The sequence below is a fragment of the Rousettus aegyptiacus genome, unplaced genomic scaffold (assembly GCF_014176215.1).
Source record: "Rousettus aegyptiacus isolate mRouAeg1 unplaced genomic scaffold, mRouAeg1.p scaffold_m13_p_3, whole genome shotgun sequence".
Lineage (NCBI taxonomy): Eukaryota > Metazoa > Chordata > Mammalia > Chiroptera > Pteropodidae > Rousettus > Rousettus aegyptiacus.
This window is the reverse complement of record NW_023416306.1, coordinates 17,811,631-17,833,086: the sequence shown is the minus strand read 5'-3', so window position 1 is coordinate 17,833,086 and position 21,456 is coordinate 17,811,631. Positions and strand designations below refer to the sequence as shown.

The window sequence follows — 21,456 nt, the reverse complement described above, 5'->3', positions numbered from 1 at the left end:
GGTGCCCGCGGATGTCGAGAAGTGTCAGGATCGGATGGAGTGTTTCAATGCTGATCTGAAGGCCGACATGGAGAGGTGGCAGAACAACAAGAGGCAGGACTTCCGGCAGCTGCTCATGGGGATGGCCGACAAGAACATTCAATACTACGAGAAGGTAACACGCACACGCAACGAGACCACGGCTCTCTCACGGAGGAAGCGTCTCCGGCAGCAAGGGCCCTTCATAAATGCCTGTCCGAAGCCCAGGAGCAGGGATCCTGCCAGTCCCACCTTCTTCCCTTCCTTTATGTGTTTATTCTTAGCAACCCTTGCAATGTCATTGCCCAGCTGTGCCAGATGTGGGGCCGATTTTAGGAGCAGGTGCCCTGCAGGTGCTCACAGGGGTTTCACCTTCACTCACTGCCGATGGCAGCAGCAGTTCTGACTTCCAGGCTTTTCGGTCCTGATGGCCAACTGCTTCCCAGAGTCAGTCAGGCCTGAAGCACAGGGATACCCCTAGTTAATGGAGGTTTTTCGAGTTCCTTTAACGTGATCTTGGGTTACTTTAATGGAAGTTGGTGTTACTTTGGGGTCACAGCTTAAAGAACTGCCTGTTATAGTTCTACATATAGGGTTTCTTCACTTTCATTGTGCCATGAATCCCTTAGGTCATCTGGTGAAATCTTTAGACTCCTTATCAGAATACTATTTGTTTGGGTGGGCCGGGGTGGGGGGGAACTTTACAATGCTACTTTTAAATAACCTAAAATAAATGTATGTAGATTTACAAAGGAAAACTATTAAAAACAGTCATGTTTTTTTCATGAATTCCCATGCTCATAAACAGGGTCCCTGTCTTGGGCCTTGACTGTGGCTCCTTACATGTAACATGCTTTCTATGTTCTTCCTGTGTGCAAGGCATGGCTGTACATTACTAAACAACATGCAGGACTCCTGCCATGAAGGAGCCCTCTGTCTAGTGGAGGAAATTTGTTAATACAAGAATTCTATTACTTCAGAGTGGGGTCAAGCTTTCGAGGACCTCAAAGAAAGCTGGTGTGGCCTTGGTTACTCATCACTGACAAAGTAGGACCCCTCCAGATCTGAGATGATGGGCTAGGGAGAAAGCAGGACCCAGAATACCACAGATGCCACCCTGGCTGTCTCACTGAAAGGAGATTCCTGGGAACTCCCCAGCTTCCTCATGCAGGGCAGAGGCCTGAGTCTAGCTTCTTCTGCAACCTCAGAGTCACCAAGGAAGGGAAACAGGGGGTGATTTCCTCACTTCTCCCCCTGGCTTGGCCTGAGGATTCCCTCTCTCCTCCCACCTCCTCAGAACCCTTCCCCAGAGGACTGTTTTACTCCCAGGCTGCTTCTAACACAGGCCTTGTGTGATTCCCCTGTCCTTCTGCTTTTGCAAAAGACCACTCAAAGGGAGAAACATTTCTGCCAAGCAGGGTGCTCTTGAGGAGAGTGCCAGAGTCATCTAAGTTCCTGGCCCTTCACAGGGATCTGGAATGAAGAGGATTGGTGTCATGCAAAGAACATTTGTTTTGGTTTTATGAGCTCTACCACTTACTAGCTGTATATCTTGGGCAAGTTATTTAATCTCTCTGGGTCCCATTTCCCCCATCTATGAAATATGTGTGTGTGAGATAAATAATAATTCTACTTCATGGAGTTATTGTGAGGACTAGTTGATAGTGAATGTAAAATACACAACAGTATTTGGACATAATGAAACTCAGTAAAAGCAGCATTTCCTGTGCCCTTTTCCCCTTTTGGAAGAACCAGGCATGGCCCACACTGGCAAGTCTGAGGTTGGTGAGGAAGAGCGAGTTTTCCACCGCCTTGAAACAGGTGGCTGGCTCATTCTGGTATGATTTACATCCTTAGGCATGCAGTACCCATACCTGGAGTCATGTCTCCATCCTTGCTGACAACCTAGGGTCTCATCAAGGGTGTGCAGCCTGCTCTCTCTTCTGCTTTTTGAAGAGAAAGAATTCCTTTCCACTCACCGGACATGAGCCTTGTAGACAGTGCGTGTAGGCCTTGTAGAGGCGCTGCTGTCTTTGGTAGACATGGAGTGATGTATTCAAAACAAACACCTGCTATCACCCCCATTTCTAATAGTTTTGGATAATACATTGGTGTCATTAGACAAAGATGACCCAGCAGGATTGACAAAAGGAAGATTAGAGCAGAATCAGGGAGCCGACCCTGAAATCTGAAACTCGATGCTGATACTGTGTGTGCATGTTGTTGTTTCAGTGCCTCATGGCGTGGGAGTCGATTATTCCACTACTGCAGGAGAAACAAGAGGCCAAGTAATTTCCTGCTTGGGACAGAGACTTTCTACCTACACAGGGCATGGCACCCCACACCGGAATGTCCCTGCAGTGCCAGAGAGGCAGCACTGAGAATGCCACAGAAACATCTCCTCGTGTCTTTCTTTCTTTTCCCCAGCTTCCTTTGTCTGACAGTTGTTTTCAATTATTATTTATTCCCTGGTGGAGTCTGTATGGCTATAATCATCTCTCAGCGAAAGAAGCATACCTCCGTGTGGTGAAGGAATCTATGAAATGGAACACTACAAAGATTTGAAACCGAGGGACAAGACGACCCTCAGCTGACATTCTGACATCTCGTTACAGTTTCCTGTTTTGGGACAGCAGAGCTGCCTGTCGTGGAAGAGAAGCCGGGTCCTGCTTTTCAGGGACATGAGGAAGGTGTGGATAGAATGCAGCTCCTGCATTCTGTTGGATATATGGTGGCTCTGAAACTGGCCTCTGTCGACAGTGGCTTGTCTCAGCCTAGAAGGAGGTATTGGCACCTCCGTGGAAAGTCTTTACTGTACAGTGGCCTATAGCTGTGAGTGTGGCCTGCTGCCTGCTTGTGATGGTTGACACCTGTTTTATGGTTTCTGGACAATTTAAATCAGTGTCTAAATGCATCTGTGATAGAGTGAGCAAGCTAGTGTCCTTGTCCTTATGTGATGCCTTGGGGAGCTTAGGGGGCAGTGCTCCCCAGACTTGTCTCTGACACTAGAATGCAGTAGATTGGAAACTGTTTTTCTGTAAAATGAAAAAAGGTGCATTTTTTTTCTGTGAAGTCCTTCAGTGTTTTTCTTTTGCTTGTCAAATGTCATCAGAGTAGAGACTAGGCCTTTTAGGCAATATCCATTGTCTTGAAGTCAGAGTAGCTCCCCAGTTGTGGAGGTTTTGGGGCAGATACCAAGCCCTGCCTCCCACGTCTGCTTGTGCAATTGCCTTGACCTCACCAAAAATTCCTAGTTTAATGTTCTGTCCACCGAATGTTTAGACAACCTTTTGGTGAGAGGCTGGTATGTCGTTATGACACAGTCGAGATTTCATAAACTCAGTGCGAAGTGTCCTACAAGAAGTGCTTTAACCCTTCATATTTCCTGGTCAGAGAGAACAGTCACTCTTTGGCTGGGCCTCCAAGATCACAGGTGCAACAGTGAACTCTTTGCTTCTAGTTAAGCTAAAGTCTCAACTTGCAGCCAAATTCCTGGGGACTGCTGGCTGCACCTAAAGTCTTTTATTTCAAACTATTACCAGGTTTGCTTTTCAAGTCAACACAAAACAAGCAGACGAAAAAAGAATCTTCCAACTCATTTTTTTCCTTCTCCTGAAATGAAGCTACATATGTCATATTTGTGTTCTTTCATTCATGGCTCATTCCTATAAAATTATAAAGCTGAGTCTCAAATAAATGCTAGTATTTTTTTTTTAAATAAAACAGCTGTGCCGAGACACTGCCATATGTGCAAATACCCGTCAGCGTGCAGCATGTCGAAGTCACTTCATTCCGCTTCTAACGGCAGAGTTGACCTTGTGTCAGCCACCGCTGTTACGCTGTTCTATGTCAACAACTGGATGGATGACATAGAACAGCTTGGTTCTATGTCATCGTGTTTGAAAAAGTCACAATTTAAGTTATAATTTTTACATCAGTTGGTACTTGCCTGTGCTGTTAGACCCCATTTGTGCCAGTCTCAAACCCTTTGATGTGAATTTTCACTTTGGTACAATTAGAAATGATTTGTTGAAGTAGAAGGGGAAAAACAGTCCATCCACTCTGAGTAGTGATTCATTGTTTCATTCTACCTCTAAACTATTATGTTGATGTAGGTATGGATGCCTGGGTCCAACCTGACAGCTTTCTGGCAGTATTGGGATATATATCGAATAGGGGGTTGATGACCTTCTATTGCTATTTGACAGAAGACACTAGACTGACCCAGGAGCGAATGCTCATCTTTGGGAATGTGTGAAGCCTTGCTTTATGGGATGTGTGCTTTAAAAACGTTGCCCAGTGTAACATATACTTGGAAATAACTATGGAAGGAATTATAAGAAGACTAGAATCTAGTCTGCTGCTAGTTGCCAAAGCCCAGGGACGTTTCTGTGTAAGGGTTATTTGGGAGAAAAGGCAGCACTTCAAAAAATCAGGTTCCTCACTTGGACGTATGGGCAAGGGAGTTGGGCAAGTAGTCATTACTCAAAATAAAAAGTGTGATTTTAAACTATTCTTTGCAAATGCAACCTCGTGAAAGGTCAAGACCTTTGACCCATGCCCAGTGTCATGGGGGTCGGGTTCTTTGGAGACTTTTGGAATTTGCTCTGAAAAAAACTCTTGACACACACAGTCTCATTATTGGAGGCAGAAGACTGGCTCAAAAGGGATTCGGGCATCTTGGAGTTTTGTCTTTATTCGTTTGGTCCTCAATTGATATTCCTGTGCTTTAAGACACCAGACAGGGCTGGAACAAGGCAAATTATCCTCCTTCATGCCACTGGTAGCAGAGCTGGGAAAACCAGTATGTTACAGACTGCCTTGGACAAATGGTGTAGGCTGGCATCTGATGAGGCAAGGAGGCTGGACCAGAAGGAAAGGGACCCTAGGCAGTGAAGGAGGAACTCAGCCCTCCCTACCCCCCGGGGCTCCCCTGGGCCCCTGAGGGTCAGCAGCCCCAGGCATTCTCCTCCTCCTCTCCATCAGCACAAAGGGGATTCCCTGTGAGAACTGTAACCCAGAGACTTTTGTGCCAAAGACTGCCTTGTAGAGGCTCCATCACCACATCCTTTTTCGTTCTGCAAAGTCGTGGTGCTGAGATCACTGATTCCTGCTCATATTTATTTTCCAGGAGAGTTTTGCTTGCAGATGTGTCTTACCTCAGGCAGACATGGACAGGTTTTGAAGCTTGAGCACATGTGAGTGGAGTGGAAAGTCCACTTTCCTGGGAAGCGAAAGGTTTCATTCACCCAGATTAAAAGTCCAGGCTAAGGTAGAAGAGAGAATTCCTGGAAGCTGAGCAGAGTTTAGAGAGCAAATGATGTTGAAGAGAGCAGTTGTAATTTGTGGTGGATATGGATATTGCTCTTCCTTACCATGTGGTGGATCTGCATGAAGATTCTAGGCTGCTCTGCTCAAATCAAGGAACCACTGCTCCTAATGGAGGGAACATCTTACGCTGCCGGATTTAGGGTTGGTCTTTCTCCTTCAATAAGGTTTAATAATAATTCCTGGTGAACTTGGATAAGTGCGATTATGGGGGTGATTGGCTCGTATTTCACTGTGCTGCTCCTTGAACTAACAAGACACCTTTTCTTTAGCTAAAATAACAAAACCCAGCACAACGCTGGAGATCATGGTGAATGTAACAAGTTTGTCTTCATGCCAAAATTCAGCCACACCCAGAGTGGGTTTTATATGTTGGATTGAATGTGTTTTCTCAGTTGCCATCCACATGAAGAAACTAAGTGAACACACACTGCTCATTTCTTGTGAGGCTGCTTTTTATGATGGGATGACAGGAAGTTGCACTTTGGAGGAGGGCGTGCAGGCCACGGGGCAGTCTGCAAGTTCCTCTGTTAGGGTAGTATCAGCCCAAGAAGCACCCAGAGTTTGTGTGACTTGGCCCTGCCATTGATAGCATTGACATCATGGGCACCTGGCTCTGTTTTGGTACCACTCGTTGGACTGCAAAAAAGTCATTCTCTATACTCTATCCTGATTGGTGAGAGAAGACAGCGAGGTCCAGAGCGACCTCCTAGGTCTCTACCCTGAGCAGTGATTCATTGTTTCATTCTACCTGTTTGGCTCTAGGGATGGGTTAGAGCTGGGCTCTACTCTCGCTGCCCTAACAGGTGCCTGTGCTCAGAAAATGGGCCGCTTATGGTCAGAGTGGGCCACACCAGCCTGGACCTCACCTTCCCAGACACCTACTTTAAAGGCCTGTGGAAACTGAGTAATCTAATTATAAGGTTGGCGTAACGCTACCTTGGCCATCTCCATTTTGAAAATTATGTTGGGAACGTGGGTTTGCCTCTCACTTTCAAAAGTCCTCAAAATGGCCACAGACCGGACGTGTCCTCCCCTTGTGTGTTCTCTGTTCTCATGACAGGTGGCATTTATCAGTGAATTTGAAGACAATATCATCCCCTGGGCCAGACTTACAGATGGAGCTGGGTGCGTTTGTGTTGTCCTCTTCCTCGTGGTTTTAAATAATTCAGCGAATAAACCCGAAACCCATTTTTTTTTTTAATCAATCCACTGACTAGGTGGTTAGCTTTCTGTTTGAAAGATATCTGTTCTCCCCACAGTTGCACAGATCAGAGCATGAGCAGGGCTGACTGTGCTAGAAAAGGTGGGGAGAGGCTTCGTTATAGGAGTTTGACTGTCCTTTCTTAGTCATATGTTTGAAATGCTTTCTGGGTGTGGCTGTCTTAACCCCTTTTGTGTGGCAGAAAAATTGTAATCCGAATGGTTTTTACTACTATAGATAGCCTGTAAGTAAGTGCTTTGAAGAAAATAATAAACCAGTAAGATATTTTTTTTCGTATTTAGCATTCTGTGTATTTGCCACTTGAAAATCAGCAAATCCAGACTTTTAAAAATGCCAGAGACTTAAAAGTCTAACTCTACTTTTTGAGAATTTGTCAACACCTATTAAAATGCCTTATTCTTCAACTAGTGTTTTTTAGATCCTGGATAAAAAGAGGTATTAGAAATGTAATCAGTTGTTCAGCTTAAATACTAGCAGTCTAACACAGCTGGCCCTCAGTCCTCTTAAACAAGCGAGAAAGTGAGGTTCGTAGTTAAGGCTGCCCTTTTGGGAGGAGAGAGCTAAATATTGCTATTGCCAAATGATGTTTTCAATAATGTAGGGAAACACAGGGACCACAAAACCATTTTGTTGTTGTTGTTGTTGTTTAAAAGTGTGAAAGATTAATTTAGTGCCTTTTGGCACACTTTCGATTGTAGAGAATCTATGGTATCGGCATAGACAAATCACATAGACACGAAAAGCTCTATAGATTATGACAGTATTAAAGGTTTACCCTGATTCTGCAGAACAGTTTTTTAAGAGATACTGTGGGGCCTCAGAGCAGCGTGTTTCAGAAAGAAATTCTCCACAAGTCGAAATGCCAAAAACATAAAATGTATTGTGTTGACTCATATAATTTAGTTCATTTTAACAGAGCTTTTACTGTTAAAACCAGTGATTCTTGTACATGCATCTCTCCTGGCAGCACCTCCTTCTTCCTGCATGATTCTGGGCGCCCCGTAGGCTGGGTGAAAGCAGGTAATACCTGTCAACAGCCCTGTTTGACAGGCTGGTTCACAGTCTCAGAACAACCTTCAAGTCACAAAGGATACCCGAAAGAAGAAAGGGGGATTGCTTTTTCCTCAGTGTAGAAATCAGAAAAGGAAAGTAGATTGCAACCAAAAATGTGAATCGGTATGTTAAAGTCATGCCCATTGTCATCTGGGCCTTCGTCAAATAAACCAGCAGCTGTTAGCAGTCAGCACCGTTCACCTGGACACCGCCTCTGAGGTGTGGGTCCTGTCCGGAAGACACCCTGTCCGTTGTACTTCTGTGTGCCTGCTCCCTTGATGTCTATGAGTTGGGACCGCATTGAGAAATGATGCACACCAGATATATTCCCATGAAATCAACTGCCAGCAGACTTTCTAACTTGTATTTTAACTTGTTGAAAAAGATAAAAACTTTTGCTTAGGTCATGTCCAAGTTATGGACTGTATTTCTTATTTTTAGAAATCATTCTTTACATTTAAAATTTTAAAAGAAAAAAAAAAAACCTTCCGAGGTATTGATAAAGTCCTCTGTGTAAATGTGTTCTCTTCTCTCCATGCTGCCATTAAGCCAAATCAAAAGCTGTGAAAAAAAAAAAAAAGTGCTCGAGGATGTATGTAGATGAGAAAGTGATTTATTTACAGATTGAAGTCTTTGTTTCATGAAGCTACCAAATTTTTAAAAGAATGTCACCCTTTTTCCCCTCGTTAATGGAACCCAGAGATTGTAAAAGTAAAAAGTTTTTGTTGCATTTTTGATGCTGGCACGAGGTTTTTGTCCACTTTTTTTCATATATCTGTGTATAAAAAATTCTGTCTGTTGTTTACTATGAGAATAGTGTTACATTTTGAGGTAAACAAAAGAATTTGTATTGCTCGATAAAATGTTAGCTTGTAAATTTAAAAAGGTTTCTTTACCTCAATTAACTTAATGGACTAATAAACCTATAAAAGATGCTTTCTTTACCTTGAGTCATATTCTCATTTCTACATTTGATAAGAAGGAAATCTGCATGCCTCTTATTGTTTTTTCTCTCTCTAAAGTTTGCCTGCAAGAATCAGGATATGTGGAGCAACAGGAACATAATATAACTGAACTGTTTTTATTCTCCACTTCTTTATAGATTTATCCTCAGTTTATCGTCTCCTACATCCAAAAGTTGGCACCAGTTTGGGGAAATGAGAAACTACCTGGTATCTCTACATAACCATCTCAGCAAGCCTAGGAAATTACATCAAGGATTTCTTCCTATTCCATTCCATAGCAAAGCATGACCTCATATTCTGGATCAGAGCCAGTCATTTCCTGATTAATTTTTAACAGCTATGATATTATTTAAAAACCTACAAGGAAAAAAGAAGTATTTGTGGTTCATTAGAGTGCTATAGGGTGTTGCAAATTAGAGACCAGAACTCTCTGTTAAGCTTAACCGAATGACAATGATGGCAACGTACTGGAAATATACTTAAACTGGTGTCAAACTTGGCTTACTGATAGTAGACATCATTAATATAGGTCTGCAGTCATACAAAATGAGGCTGCAAGGTGGGATGAAAGGGAAGGATTTGAGATCAAATCTCAGCTTTTTCACTTACCAGCTATGTGACTTTACACAAATCACATCTCTCTGAACTTCAGTGTTATGACCTTTGAAATAAAGACATGCCTTCCCTGAAGTGTTGCTGATAGGACTAGCAATAATATGTACAGAGCACCCAAGTGTCTGTTGGCTGCTCATTATATGCTAGCCCTTATGGGAAGACTCTTCCTATTACTTGTTTAAATATGACCAACTTAAATATTAAGAATATTTCCCATAGCAATTCTTCCTGTATGCTTTGCCATTGAAAATTTAAAAGTGAGATATACTTTTTTTTTTTTTTAACTTTTCTTTTTAAGAAGATGATGGAGATAGTATGTTGGAGGATTGTGGTCAGACTGAAAGCCTGTGGAATAGATGAAAATAGATTGCAACAGTTGCAAGAAGTGATAGAAAGGGAGATGGATTTAAGAGATTACTATGGTGAGGAGAAGAGGTCAGAGAAGGCTTGGAGATTTCCAGTCTAGGAACCAGGAGGTGAACTATGATATCCATCAGGAGAAAAATATAAAAGATGGAGTGAGTGAGTTTAGACAGTGAGATGGGAAAAGAAGAATTTGGTTTGGATTTATGTTTGAGGAAATCCAAGTGGAGATGTTGACTGGGTTGTTGGAAAGAGATTTCTGGAGTCTATGAGAGTAAACTAGATTACTTGGGGAGAGAACTAAAGACACGGCTTTTGGGGCCTCAAGAATTCAGGATGCGGGAAGAGAAGGATGGAGACTCGGGGAAAGATTTTAAGGTGAAAAAGGACCATAGGTTAGAACAATGGTTCTCAAGCGCAAGGGCTTGTGGGAACACCAGTTGTTGGGCCCCACCCCTCGAGTTTGATTCCAGTGGAGCCCAAGAACTTGCATTTTTATCAGTTCCCAGGGGATGCTGATACTGCTGGTCCAGGAGCTACACTTTTAGAACCCCTGTGTTAGAACATTGTTCGAAGAAATGGTGACCTGGGGAGAGTAGAAAAGGTTTGAAATTGCTACCCTAGTGACCGGTGGGATTGCAAAGGAGCCAATACTGGGGCTTTGGGACCTTGATTCAGGTTAAAACCCAGAAGTTTATGGCAAGGTCAATTTAGACAAATAAGGACATTTTTCTAGATATTGAGAGCAAGTTTTTCAGGAGCAGGAATGAAGAGACCACTACTTAGATTCATTCAGGTTGGGGGACTGGTCAGGGACTGGGGTGGGAGGGACGGAGTCAAGAGGAATGAGCATATTGGTTAGAGTTTAGATAGGAGCACGACCTTGAACTCATCTTCCCCATCTCAGCTTTTGTGTTTATGTTGCTTGTCTCGGGGAGGGCCTCTGCCTTCTTCCTAGTTGCCCAAAACCCAAATCTCAATCATTCTCGCCTCCATCTACCTTACCCTCTCCAGTCCATCCATCACCAGCTCCTGTTGACCTCTAGCTTCCAAATATTTCTCCCAGTGCACCTACTTTTCTCCATCCTCGTAGCTTCTCACCCAATGTCAGTCCACCATCATCCTTCACCAGGGTTACTAAAAGGGTCTCTTTGCTCGTTTCCTTTCTTCAAGTCTTTCTCATTCCTTCTTCTACCAATTCATCCTCATTGCTCCCAGAGTGCTTTTTCTGAGATACAAAGATAAACATTCCATGTTCCTGCTTAATAGCTATCCCCTATTCCTCTAGAGAGAAACTTTTCTTGAAGGCTTGGTTTTGTGATGTTCCTCCGTACCACCCCAGTCCCATCTCTCAGTTCAGTCCTCCTTGATACCCCTCCCTCCCTCCCTCTCTCTGCTCTTTTCACATTGAATTCCTTTATTGTATGATATTTTCACCTTCAGGCCTTCCGGATTGTTGTTTCATGTGTCAGGAATGTTCCCCAGCTTCTGGCCTTGGTAACTCTTTATCCTTACAGTCTTAATCATGTGTCACTTCTGAGAAGCCCTCCCTGCTCTCCTAAGTCTGGATTATATGCTCCCTCATGTTAGCACTGATTATTGGATACATCACTACCTTCTGTTCTGTCTGCTCTGCCCACTAGACATTCTGTTAGGGCAGGAATGGCCATGTGCTTGCTGTATCTCAGCACCTAGCATGGTGCCGGGACCTTAGTAGATGTGCCAAAAAGTTTTGCTCATTCGCTGTAAGGGATCAGATATACAAAACAAACCTTCTGAACCCAGATGCTCTGAGATTTAAATGCATTCTCTACCCTTAAGTTTTACCCCAGGATGAGAATGCCATCTCTATAGTTATAGAGGGACTCTGAATTGAGAAATAATGAGTCACACACATACTATGAATGTTGATTTTACTAAGAAGTAAGTCTGCTTTTATATATGTAGGTTAAAGAGACAGTAAAAATATCTCAAAATGAAGTGGCTCTTAGCATATTTCCTCCCTCCTCTCTCGCCAACACCACTCACTTTGGGAAGTATAGTTGACTAAAAGTATTCAATTTAATATTCCATTAAAGAAAAAGTCTTGATATTTGCTTCTTAAAAGCAATAGTAACCACGACAACAAACCTACCTCGAAGCCAAGAGCCTGAGATCTAAAACTCTTCTGCGTGTTCACAGCTAATAAGGCCTCAGGAAGAAAGCTAACTTTTTTTTCAAGGTTTTATTTTAGTTTAAAAAAAAATATATGACCGATGTTCACTGTCGGCAGTTCTTACAAAACATCCCTTCCACATTCCTTTCAGGCTGTTGAAAATGCGTGCCTTACTTTGAATTCTCACATGAGACTTGTGGCACCACACTCAGGTTAGCTATACCTTGGAGTCTGTAAGGCAATTTCTGGGAGGAAAGCAGCCACTATCCGAAGCCCCCTATAGCATCTGGCATGGCTGTGCATGCCGCTTGCATGTAAAAGCTCTTACTGAACTGCCTGCAGAACCTAATGTCTGCCTAACAGGGACATCTGAAAGCTGAGAAAGTTCCTCCATCACCAGGGAAATGCTTTCCCCTACCCACCAGGGACCCTGAGCCAGAGCAGGTCATTCTGAGGCTGACTCTCGCTGGAACTCAGGTTTCTTGGGCAGTGGGTTGCTGAGGTCACCAGTTCCTGGTCCCTTCCTTTGTCTTCAGAGGGGTCTGGCCTTTGCTGATACTTCCAGCTCTTGCAGGTCAGCACCTTTATTTTTCTGTGATGTCTGCGTATTTCAACCACGAGGCTTGTTTACAGGCCACAATTCTGTAAGAATTTTTACAAGAGAGAATTACAAGTGAACAGCTGGAATGGGGCAAAGATGTGCTTTCTCCTCCCTGCAAACAGTGGGGAGGGCTCTAGGCACCTCTTTATCACTGATAGAATGAGAGACTCTATCCACTGTGGCATCAGCAAGCTGTACTGAGCAGAGAAAGGTGGCCCAAGGGAACTTCTCTCATTCTAGGCTCGGTGCAGTCATGTAACTCAAGTCCTTTCAATATCCATTTTCTTTTTCCTGCAATCTCTTTCTGTCATACTTCTGCCTGAGGATGAACTCACTCCTGTATCTCAAGATCAGGTTAGCTAATTCCAAGCAGAATTAGCTGCCTCATCTTCCGCCTCTCCAGAGCCTCTTTCTCTCTTCCATTGTTTAAAAATATTTGTAGATAAAAGAATAAAAGGATTTAGGAGATCTGAGTCGAAGTCTTGGATCTGTGATTTTTTTCATGTCCTCTGGGGCCCTCGGTTTTCTTATCTGAGCTCTAGGTCCCTCAGGTTCTAAGCTCTTCCTGATTGATATACAACATCTGGAGCCTCTGGTGAGCTTCAATCCAAACCTTCTATGGGAAAGCTCTGTGGGAACTTCCAAACACTGTGATTTCCCACCTTCCATGAGCCCCAGGGCTGTACAGGGAGGGGCATGTAATATATTTAAAACAAAACTCATTGTATTATGAAACTGGCAAAAGGAGAGCCAAGACTTGGAAGCAGTCAGCCGAGGACCATGTGAACTCCTGGTTGCAGCCTTGACTCCACAGCTGACCCCCGCCATGGACCACTATAGCACAGCAACATGGCGATGGCCAGCCTCTGACTTCAAGGTCAGCCAGCAGGCAGCACTATGACGTCGATGGTCAGTAGTGCTGGTTAGTAGGCATCACATCCTTCTGACAGATCATTCATTCATTAAACAAGTGCTTTCTGAGTATTTCTTTTATGCCAGGCTCTCTGCTGGTCACAGAGGGATACATGGTGAGTCACGATCCCTACAGGGAGCCTGCAGTCTAGTGGACAAGCATATGAAATAGATAATCACTAAATAATCCTCAACAGTCATGCTATGAAGAAAAAGGATAAGAAGCTTGGGGAGCATATAATAGAAGGGTCTAATTTAGATTGAGAAGGGGACTTTTCCAAATCTTCTTTGAGAAAACGGAGTTTAAGACCACAACTGGCTGGGTTGAGAAAGTCATGTGGGTGAGGAAGGGGGAAGAGCATGAGTGGAGGCTACTGGGGCTGAAGCGTAGGGTAGGGAGGGTGGTTAGTGGCAGGGATTGGAGGCTAGACAGGTTGGCAAGGCCAGATTATGCAGGACCTTGTGGTCCATGGTAAAGTGTTTGGATTTTCTCCCAAGAACCATGAAAGCCAAGTGCAGAGCTTTGAGCAGGAAATGACGTGCTCTGATTTACCCTGCGAAGAGATTGCTCTGGCCACCTGGTAGAAAGAAGATGGGAGGGAACAAGAATGAATGTGGGGAGAATGGCTCAGAGGCTAATTCAGTCATCCGAGTGCTTTGGACTAGGAGTGGCAGTAGAAAGAGGAAAAGGATGAATTTGAGGCAATCGTAGAGGTAGAATCACAACAGTCTGGTGGATTGAAAGTTGGGGAAGGAAGATGAGAGGGGAGATTGGTGACTCTGATTTCTACCTTGGGTGAGTGGTGGTTCCACTTAATGAGACGGAAAAGACTGGCAGGAGAGCAGACTTAGGACATCAAGAACCCAATTTCAGAAATTTACATGATAATTTGAAGTTTTGAAAGTTCCTTAGGTAACTTAGAGAATACAAAGTGAGAAGACAACCCAGAGTAGAGCCCCAAAGAAGTCTTCCATTGGGATGTTTGTGGAGAAGAAGCAATCATAGAGGAAGGAGAAAAGCTGGGAGAGTGAGGTGTTGAGAAAGCCGAGCAACGGGTCAAGTGCCACCCAGGGAAAGAGCGATCGACAGTGTTGGGGGCTGCCGAGGAGCGATATGGGGTGAGGATTGCAGTGAGTCCACTGGGTTCAGCTTTGAAGAAGTGATATCTTAGTGAAAGTGGGGGATATTAGGCTATCGTGTGTTGAAAAGTCAATGGGAGGTGAGGACATGACACAGAATGTGCACACCAGCCTTTGGAGAACTTCACTCTAAAGAGGAGGACAAGGGAGAAGGTGGTAGATCATGTGTCAGTCCTGGTGGGAAGAATTCAGGAGAGAGTGCAGCTAACTGGTGCAGTGAGCTCTCTAAGGAGGTGGCAGAGGTGGCACCCAGATGCCCAGTGACTTTTCTAAGGAGCAATGTCATGTAGTGGCTAAGAGAGACTGCCTGGGTTCAAATCCTGTCTGCCACTTAGTAGCTGTGCAACCTTTGGCAAGTTACATACTACCTTAGAATTTGTTTCCTCATCTGCAAAATGGGGACAATAATAGTAGTTACCTCAGAGGACTGTTTGAAAAAATTAAATTAGTTAAAATACATAAAATATTTATAGTAGTGCCTGGCACATATTAAGAATTATTTAAGAGTTTGCAATTATTATCATTTTTAAAAAGGGCAGGAAAGGAGAAGATCAGAATGGGTGCAAAAGAGCCTAGGTTTAGGTTTGTTACGTTGTGGAAGATGAGGCCGTTCTCCTCTGATGGCTTCTATTTTTTTCTATAAAGCAGGAGGCAGTAGCTGAGCACATGCGTCCTGGGTGACAATCGAGCCGCGGGCGGGCAGAAACAGATATTTATTTCCTTAGCATCTCCCTATTGCCTATAAAGAAGAGCAAACGGGAGAGGGCAGGTTCTCGCAGAAATGTGAAATCAGCTCGCTTTGGTACCAGGAAGAGCCAGGGCCAAAGTCCCTTATTGCAAAGAGGCTGTTGGCAGCTGACCTCTCCTGCCAGCCTTCTGCCCTCACCCGCCTCTTCTCTCCCCTGCTCTGACATGCCTTCCTGGGTTCTTATGTTGTTGGAATGTAGCTCTTCTGTGGTTAGGAGGTTCTACTGGTCTTTCCTGTTGATCTTACTTAATAATTAATGGTCCAGCCTTGGCCTCTTCTAGCTGTGAGAGTTTCAAGATCTCATTTAGTAATTTCGTGGAAGGGAAAGGTCATGGAAAAAACACTGTGCAGTCTTGGTCGTACATTCAAATAACCTGGAAAGCTTTTAAAAATTCCTGTGCCCAGGCTGCACCCCAGATCAACTGATTCAGAATCTCTGGGGGGTGGCATCCAGGCATCGGTAATTTTTAAATCTGTCCAGGTGATTCCAATGTACAGCGAGAGAAGAAGTCTATGTTTGCACATGGCTCTCTCTACTGCTAAATGTCTACAAAAGAGAGAAATAATTAGCAAATACTGAAGCATCTCATTCATATAAGCACTCAGGTATTAACTTGATTGGTTCAAGATTCTGCTCCTGCATCTATGATGTAAGATCATGACTACCATGCATGGCTTAATCAAGATCCCGTGCACGGGATGTGTGACTGTGTACAAATACCTGTTACAAGTGCATGGGGGTGAGATGTCGAGGGCAGCACACCTGCTTCACATGCCCTAAAATCTCTTAACAAAGGCAAAGCATCCTTTTTAGCACACATGTGAATCAGCGACACTGAAAAGGAACCAATTATATTTTCTCATTGCTTTCATTTGTCTGTTTCTAACTGGAGCTATGACACCCATTAACTAGTCAGACTTCTTTTCTTTTGTTGTTTCATGGGTTTTGTTTATTTGTTTATGTTAAAGAGGATATTTCAACCAACTGCCAATCAAATAGGACTGGCTGGATAAGTTCCAAGGGCACAGCTGCGAATCCATTAATCACTTGGACAAAGAGCTGGGGCTCCTGAGAAGTTCATGTTGCATGCTAGGTCTAGTTAAGCCCAAGCCATTCAGCCAAGATTCATGAAAACAGGAGCACATGAAAAGGCCTAAGGGCTGGGCAGTTTGAGGACAGGTCTAGCTCAGTCCTGTACCTTGAGAAAATGAGACCTGGGCCAAGAGGACACTAGTAATCACGCCTGCTGTTTGCACAAATTCTATCAGTTGTTTGATCTTCATATCTTATTATTCTTAACTGTGGAAAACAGTAAAAAGCCTCCTGTCTCAGGAGGCCCAACTTTGTATGCAGGCAGGGACCTATATTGTGATGAGATGTGAGCATTCAAAAAAGGGCCTTACTGCCATCCACTTCCCACTTCTTCCACCTGCCTCCAGTTATTTTCTACTCTGCTGCCTATAATGCTACCATCACTGTACCATATGTACAGCTCTCATGTGCTCTGAGGCAGGTCCCTTTAAAATGTAACTCTATATAAAATCCCTTGTGCCTCATTGTGGATGAATTTATTGTATTCCTTTTTCTTCTCGTGGGATTGATACAGGCATGAGAGAACCTCCCTTTAGTGGAAGGGGTAAAAGTGCCTAACGGTCCAAGCTGTGCTGCCTTGAAATGTGACTAGTCCAAATTGAGATGTGCTATTAGCATAAAATCCATACCAGATTTCAAAGACTCAGTAAAGAAAAGAAAAAGCTCATTAATTTTGTAAATTGATTACATGTTAAAATGATAGTTTGGATAGAGTGGGTTAAACCAAATGTTATTAAAATTAATTTCACCTGTTTTATCATTTTAAAATGTGACAACTAAAAAATGCAAAATCCCATAGATGGCTTGCATTTGTATTTTCAAACTGTATTTTCATTGGACAGGGCTGGTCAAAGGCAAGACTAATCCACCTGGTCCAGTTTGGTGATGACCTAGCCTGGTGCTCTGGCCATGGCCTTGGAATGCCCCTCCCTGGATGTTCCAGCTTTTCTCCTGTCATCTCCTAGACTTCAGTGCTTTTCTTTTACAAATGAGATAATTCTTCCAAAAGACAATAAGGGAATTGCCCAAGTCCTACAGGAAATTCACACAGTCCAGTGGCCATGAGCTACCTGAGCGCAGAGGCTACCAGGTGCCAAGCCCTCAGAGGGCACAGAGAAGAGTAAGTACTCAGAAGTGAGGTGGGATAACCGTCACCTAAAGGGAGCTAAGCCACAGAGGTCTGAGAGATTCAAGAGGGTTTCTAATCCCAGCCTCTGATTACAAGGGAGTGTATGAGGCTCCTAAAAATAAACTGTATTACAAAACTGCCAGGAAGTGAGCCAGCTGGTTGGGGGCCTCTCTTCATTACTTATGAGTTTGGAGAATTCCCAAATAATTAATTTGGGAGAATGGCAGAATTTTTTCTTTGTGAGAAAACCCGCTGAAAATTAAATAATGTTTTATGATAATGGGCTAGAGATGGTCCAGCGGTTCCTGACCTAAGCTCCAGGGCCACAGCACAAACAGCAGACACTGCTCACACCTTACCCAATCGGGACGATGGCCAGGAAGGACAGGAAGGAGGAAAGAGCAAAGCAGGTGCCGACGAACTTTTCCATGGTGAGCTGATAGATCTCGTTATACATCGCAGATGTCACCACAGAGGTCAGTGTCAGGGACAGCTGCAGGATGACAAACACCTTTCCTGTGGAAGGAACAGAGATTATCAAGATGTGCTGCCGAACCTTCCATGTTCCCAGCTAGCCGAGTCTCTGGGGAGCTCTCGAGAGACCCCTCACCCTTCCCAGGACTCTGTCTTCACGGCTCCATACAGCTGGATCTACCTGTGGCCTACGAATGGCAGTGTCTTCCTTTGTGGCTTTTCGGCAAGTGCCTTTCTGAGTCTTTTCCACCCTCCCATTTTCACTTCCTCTTCCCTGATGGATGTCGGTATGTTCTTAGAGTATTTGAGATTGCTTCTGGAACTCTCTCACATGCCTTCTGCAAGCCCAACCCCTGTGTCTCAAGCCAAGCAGCTCTGAAACAGCCTGAATAGGGAACCTCAGAGAGATTCTTTTTAATCACCATAAGAAGAGTCCTTTATGAGTTTGGACATTGCGGACCGGATGGTTGCAACGGGGATGAGGGCGAACAGCATGACGGCTCGAGCTGGAAAGAAATCACACAAGAACATTCCTTACTGTAGCTCAGCCTTGGCCAAGGAGTAAATTAGAATAAAACAAAAGCCTCACTTAGAATCTCCTTTCCCCATAACTCCTACACAGCTCGCCCTGGAAGAATAGTTTCTCTGCTGGCAGACTGGTGCCCTCCCTGGGGCAGATTGACTCCCTGAGTTCTGGCAGGGATGTAGATGCTGCAGACCCTTCTGCAAGATGGCAGGGCACAGCCGTCATGGTGGCAGATGGTGAAGGGTGTCTTCATTGGCCGAGTCAGGTGGTTTCTAGGGAAGCAGAGCTGATGTCACTGAAGTGACTCGAGACTCCTTTCTTTGCCTCCCAGGAGAAAGGTGTCTGCCCTCGCCATTGATGAACACCGCTGAGAGATGGTCTCATCTGGCAAACGGTATCCAGGAACGTGTGCCACTTACACAGCTGCCACACACCCTTCCTTCCCTCAAGCTCCGTCCGTTATCCCGATGTGGTGTATGAATGAGTGTGTGTGAGAGAGAGGGATGGAGATGTAGAGGTGGTGAGAAGGGAAGGGAAGAGGAGGACTCTGGCCTTTGCATATGGCCTTTTCAACTGGGAGCTGACCAAAGGTAATCTTGCCATTTTTTTGGGTGTTTTCCCGAGGTGTGTGACCTCAGCTAAGGGGCAGCTTCTGGTAACCCTCCAGTTCTTTCTAATATGTTAGCCACTGGCCACACGTGGCTATTTAAATTAATTAATATGAACTAAAATGTAAAATTCTGCTCTTTAGCTATACTAGCTGCATTTCAAGTGCTCTAAGAGCCACACGTGGCTAGTGGCTACTGTCTTGGACAAAACAGACATGGGACACTTCTATCACCATAGGAAGTCAGCACTGGTGTACAGCTCTCTGCTTGCAGTGGTCTGAGCTGTGTTCTCACGTGGAAACTTCATTCTGCTTCCTTGAGCGAATTTGTTACGTTGGTTGGGGAAGGCATTTATGGAGAATTTTTATTCATTTCTAAAAAGCCCTTGGTTGGCCTGAAATGACTTTTTCAGCTGGATTGCTTAATGTTTTATCTCTTTAAAGCTGTGGAGAGGAAACTCAACCCCACCCTGAAGCTGCTTCTACGGCCTCCAGGCACCACCGACCACCTCTCCCTTGACCTCCTAGAGCCACGGACATCACTCTGGTAACTTTTCAGTAGGTGGCACAGAGAACGCAATGCACAGTGCAGCACAGATAAACTCTCAACTCCCTTGAACCTCTTAGGTAGCAGGTACAATCCCTGGTGCGGAGCTGGGACTCCAGACCATAGACTTCCTGGCGTCAGCCCTATGACTCAGGCGGCCAGCAGTGCCCGCATCCTGCCTCCCCACGAACGCCAGACTCACCAATGTAGAACATGTATGTCTCTTTCACAAATGCCAAGAGGAGGGCTCCCGTCCCAAAGGAGACCATCCCAATCATGATCATGGTGGTATCCTGGAAGCAGCGGGAGAAAACTAGGACGCCCAGGAAGCTGGTGATGAAAATGATGTACCCTGCAGCCATACCATAGCCCACCTGCACTTGGTTCCAACTGAGAGGCTCCCTGAGCACAAAAAGGGGCATCACGTCCACTGTGCCCACCACTGCCAGGTCGTAGATGATGGCACCCACGAAGAGCAAGGCAATAATGTTTTTGGGAGCCTTTCTTTTCCCAAGAGATAGAGGGTGCCCCACCACGCTCTGCTTTTCTGGCTGATCCGGATCCAGGGTGCGGTATGTGCCAACTGTGCCAGACACAGTATCCACTGCGGGGAGTGCCTTGCTGGGCTTGGCCACTGACTCAGGGACCTTCAGGACCAAGAGGCTGTACAGAAGGGCAAAAGCGGCACAGCTGACGCTGCAAGCTGTCAGCACCAGGCCCTTCCCAGACTGCCCAGACACGGGCTGGAAGAGATGCCCGGAGACCATGCTCCCACAGAATCCTGCCAAGCCCATGATCAGGTCAATAAAGATGAGGCGTAAGGAGCGGTGGCCCTCGGAGGAGCCAAGGGATCCCAGGGCTATAACCCCTGACCAGTACGCTGAGAAGCCACCGCACAGCCCGTTCAGCGCTGCCGCCCCGTACAGCACCTCCACCGGCCAGTCCCACAGGACCTTGAACAGCAGTCCTAGTCGGCAGAGCAGGATGCCCAGCAGTGCCACGCAGATGGAGATCTTGCGGTGGTAGCGGTCGCTGAGCCAGCCCAGCCCATAGGCAGACAGCAGGGGCATCAGGCCCATCACGAGGTTGTAGATGATGTAGAAGTTAGAGATGGCCTTCTGCTGTTGGTCCTCCTGAGTCCCCCGGGGCGACGGGCTGGCGCTGTGGTTTGAAGAGTCTCCAGCCCCGAAGGACGCCTTCACCACCAAGAGAAGGCCCGCATCGTAAAGGGAGCTGGCCACCTGGGTGGAGGCCACCACGGGCTCAATCCAGGTCCTCATCTGAAGGCGAGGCAGAGGGCCCCTGCAGGGATAGATGGCCTCGGGGCCCATGTGGTCTCTCTGATGGGGGATGGAGGGGCTTGCTTGCTGGCCGCTGCTCTGGAGGGCCGGGGCTCAGTCTCAGAGCGGCGTGTGAGCGGTGCGTCCAGGTGCGCGCAGGAAAGGGACTAGCGGAGCCGGGATCAAGGCGCGTGTGACCGCGGCCAGTCGAGCCGCCAAGTGACCTTCCTGGCCTGCGCCACGCCTCCCCAGCCAAAAAAAAAAGCGGCGCTCCGCCTCCTGCCCCCGCCAGCGCAGTGGAGCTGGCGGCTGCCCAGGGCGCCCAGGCGCCGGGGCAGCGCACGAATCTTGGCCCCCTGCGTCCCCACCCCCTGGCTGCCGCGTCACGCTGCTCTGGCAAGCGCGTCCGCCTGACCAGACGTGGATTTCCCCACAGCCAGGCGTGCCCGGACCTCCCGCAGGTCGCGGGGCCTCTTCCCCTAGGGCTTGTTACTGCACGGGCTGATACACCCCACCCCCCACCCAGCCCACTCCCGCCTCCCCAGACAGGGAGCAAAATTCTGATGCCCCGGGAGCGCAGATTTGGGCGAGGGGTGAGGTACCTAAGATTCTGCCTGGGCTATGAGGTTTTATATGTTGGGTTTAAAAGCAAAGGGACTCATGTGCTGGGTAGCACA

General features: G+C 45.8%; 2 protein-coding genes across 5 annotated transcripts in view; one reads left to right on the top strand and one right to left on the bottom strand.

Moving 5' to 3' along the window:
- Positions 1-8,574, top strand: part of SNX30 (sorting nexin family member 30) — a 92,407-nt gene extending 83,833 nt beyond the window's left edge. For all 3 annotated transcript variants that reach the window (XM_016126331.2, XM_016126330.2, XM_016126332.2), the window contains 2 exons: positions 2-154; positions 2,251-8,574. In XM_016126331.2, the coding sequence (XP_015981817.1) occupies positions 2-154; positions 2,251-2,310 (213 nt within the window). In that variant the 3' untranslated portion in view covers positions 2,311-8,574. The remainder of the gene's footprint in view (position 1; positions 155-2,250) is intronic.
- Positions 8,575-11,365: 2,791 nt separating this feature from the next.
- On the bottom strand, positions 11,366-21,037 carry SLC46A2 (solute carrier family 46 member 2). 2 transcript variants are annotated; one of them, XM_016126328.2, is made up of 4 exons: positions 19,702-21,037; positions 18,242-18,325; positions 17,705-17,861; positions 11,372-12,364 (listed from the first exon to the last, which is right to left on the bottom strand). In XM_016126328.2, exons 1-4 carry the CDS (start codon positions 20,828-20,830, stop codon positions 12,307-12,309), a joined length of 1,428 nt encoding a protein of 475 aa, XP_015981814.2. In that variant the 5' UTR covers positions 20,831-21,037; the 3' UTR covers positions 11,372-12,306. The 2 variants fall into 2 exon arrangements, with proteins under 2 accessions (XP_036095429.1, XP_015981814.2); XM_036239536.1 differs by lacking the exon at positions 18,242-18,325 and having other exon boundaries at positions 11,366-12,364.
- Between the last annotated feature and the right edge of the window lie 419 nt (positions 21,038-21,456).

Coding starts and splice junctions, on each gene's coding strand:
- SLC46A2 (XM_016126328.2), bottom strand. CDS start 20,830: ATGGGCCCCGAGGCCATCTATCCCTGCAGGGGCCCTCTGCCTCGCCTT. Junction 18,326..19,701: donor GACATACATGTTCTACATTG/GTGAGTCTGGCG, acceptor ATTTCTTTCCAG/CTCGAGCCGTCATGCTGTTC. Junction 17,862..18,241: donor CATAAAGGACTCTTCTTATG/GTGATTAAAAAG, acceptor TTCCTTCCACAG/GAAAGGTGTTTGTCATCCTG.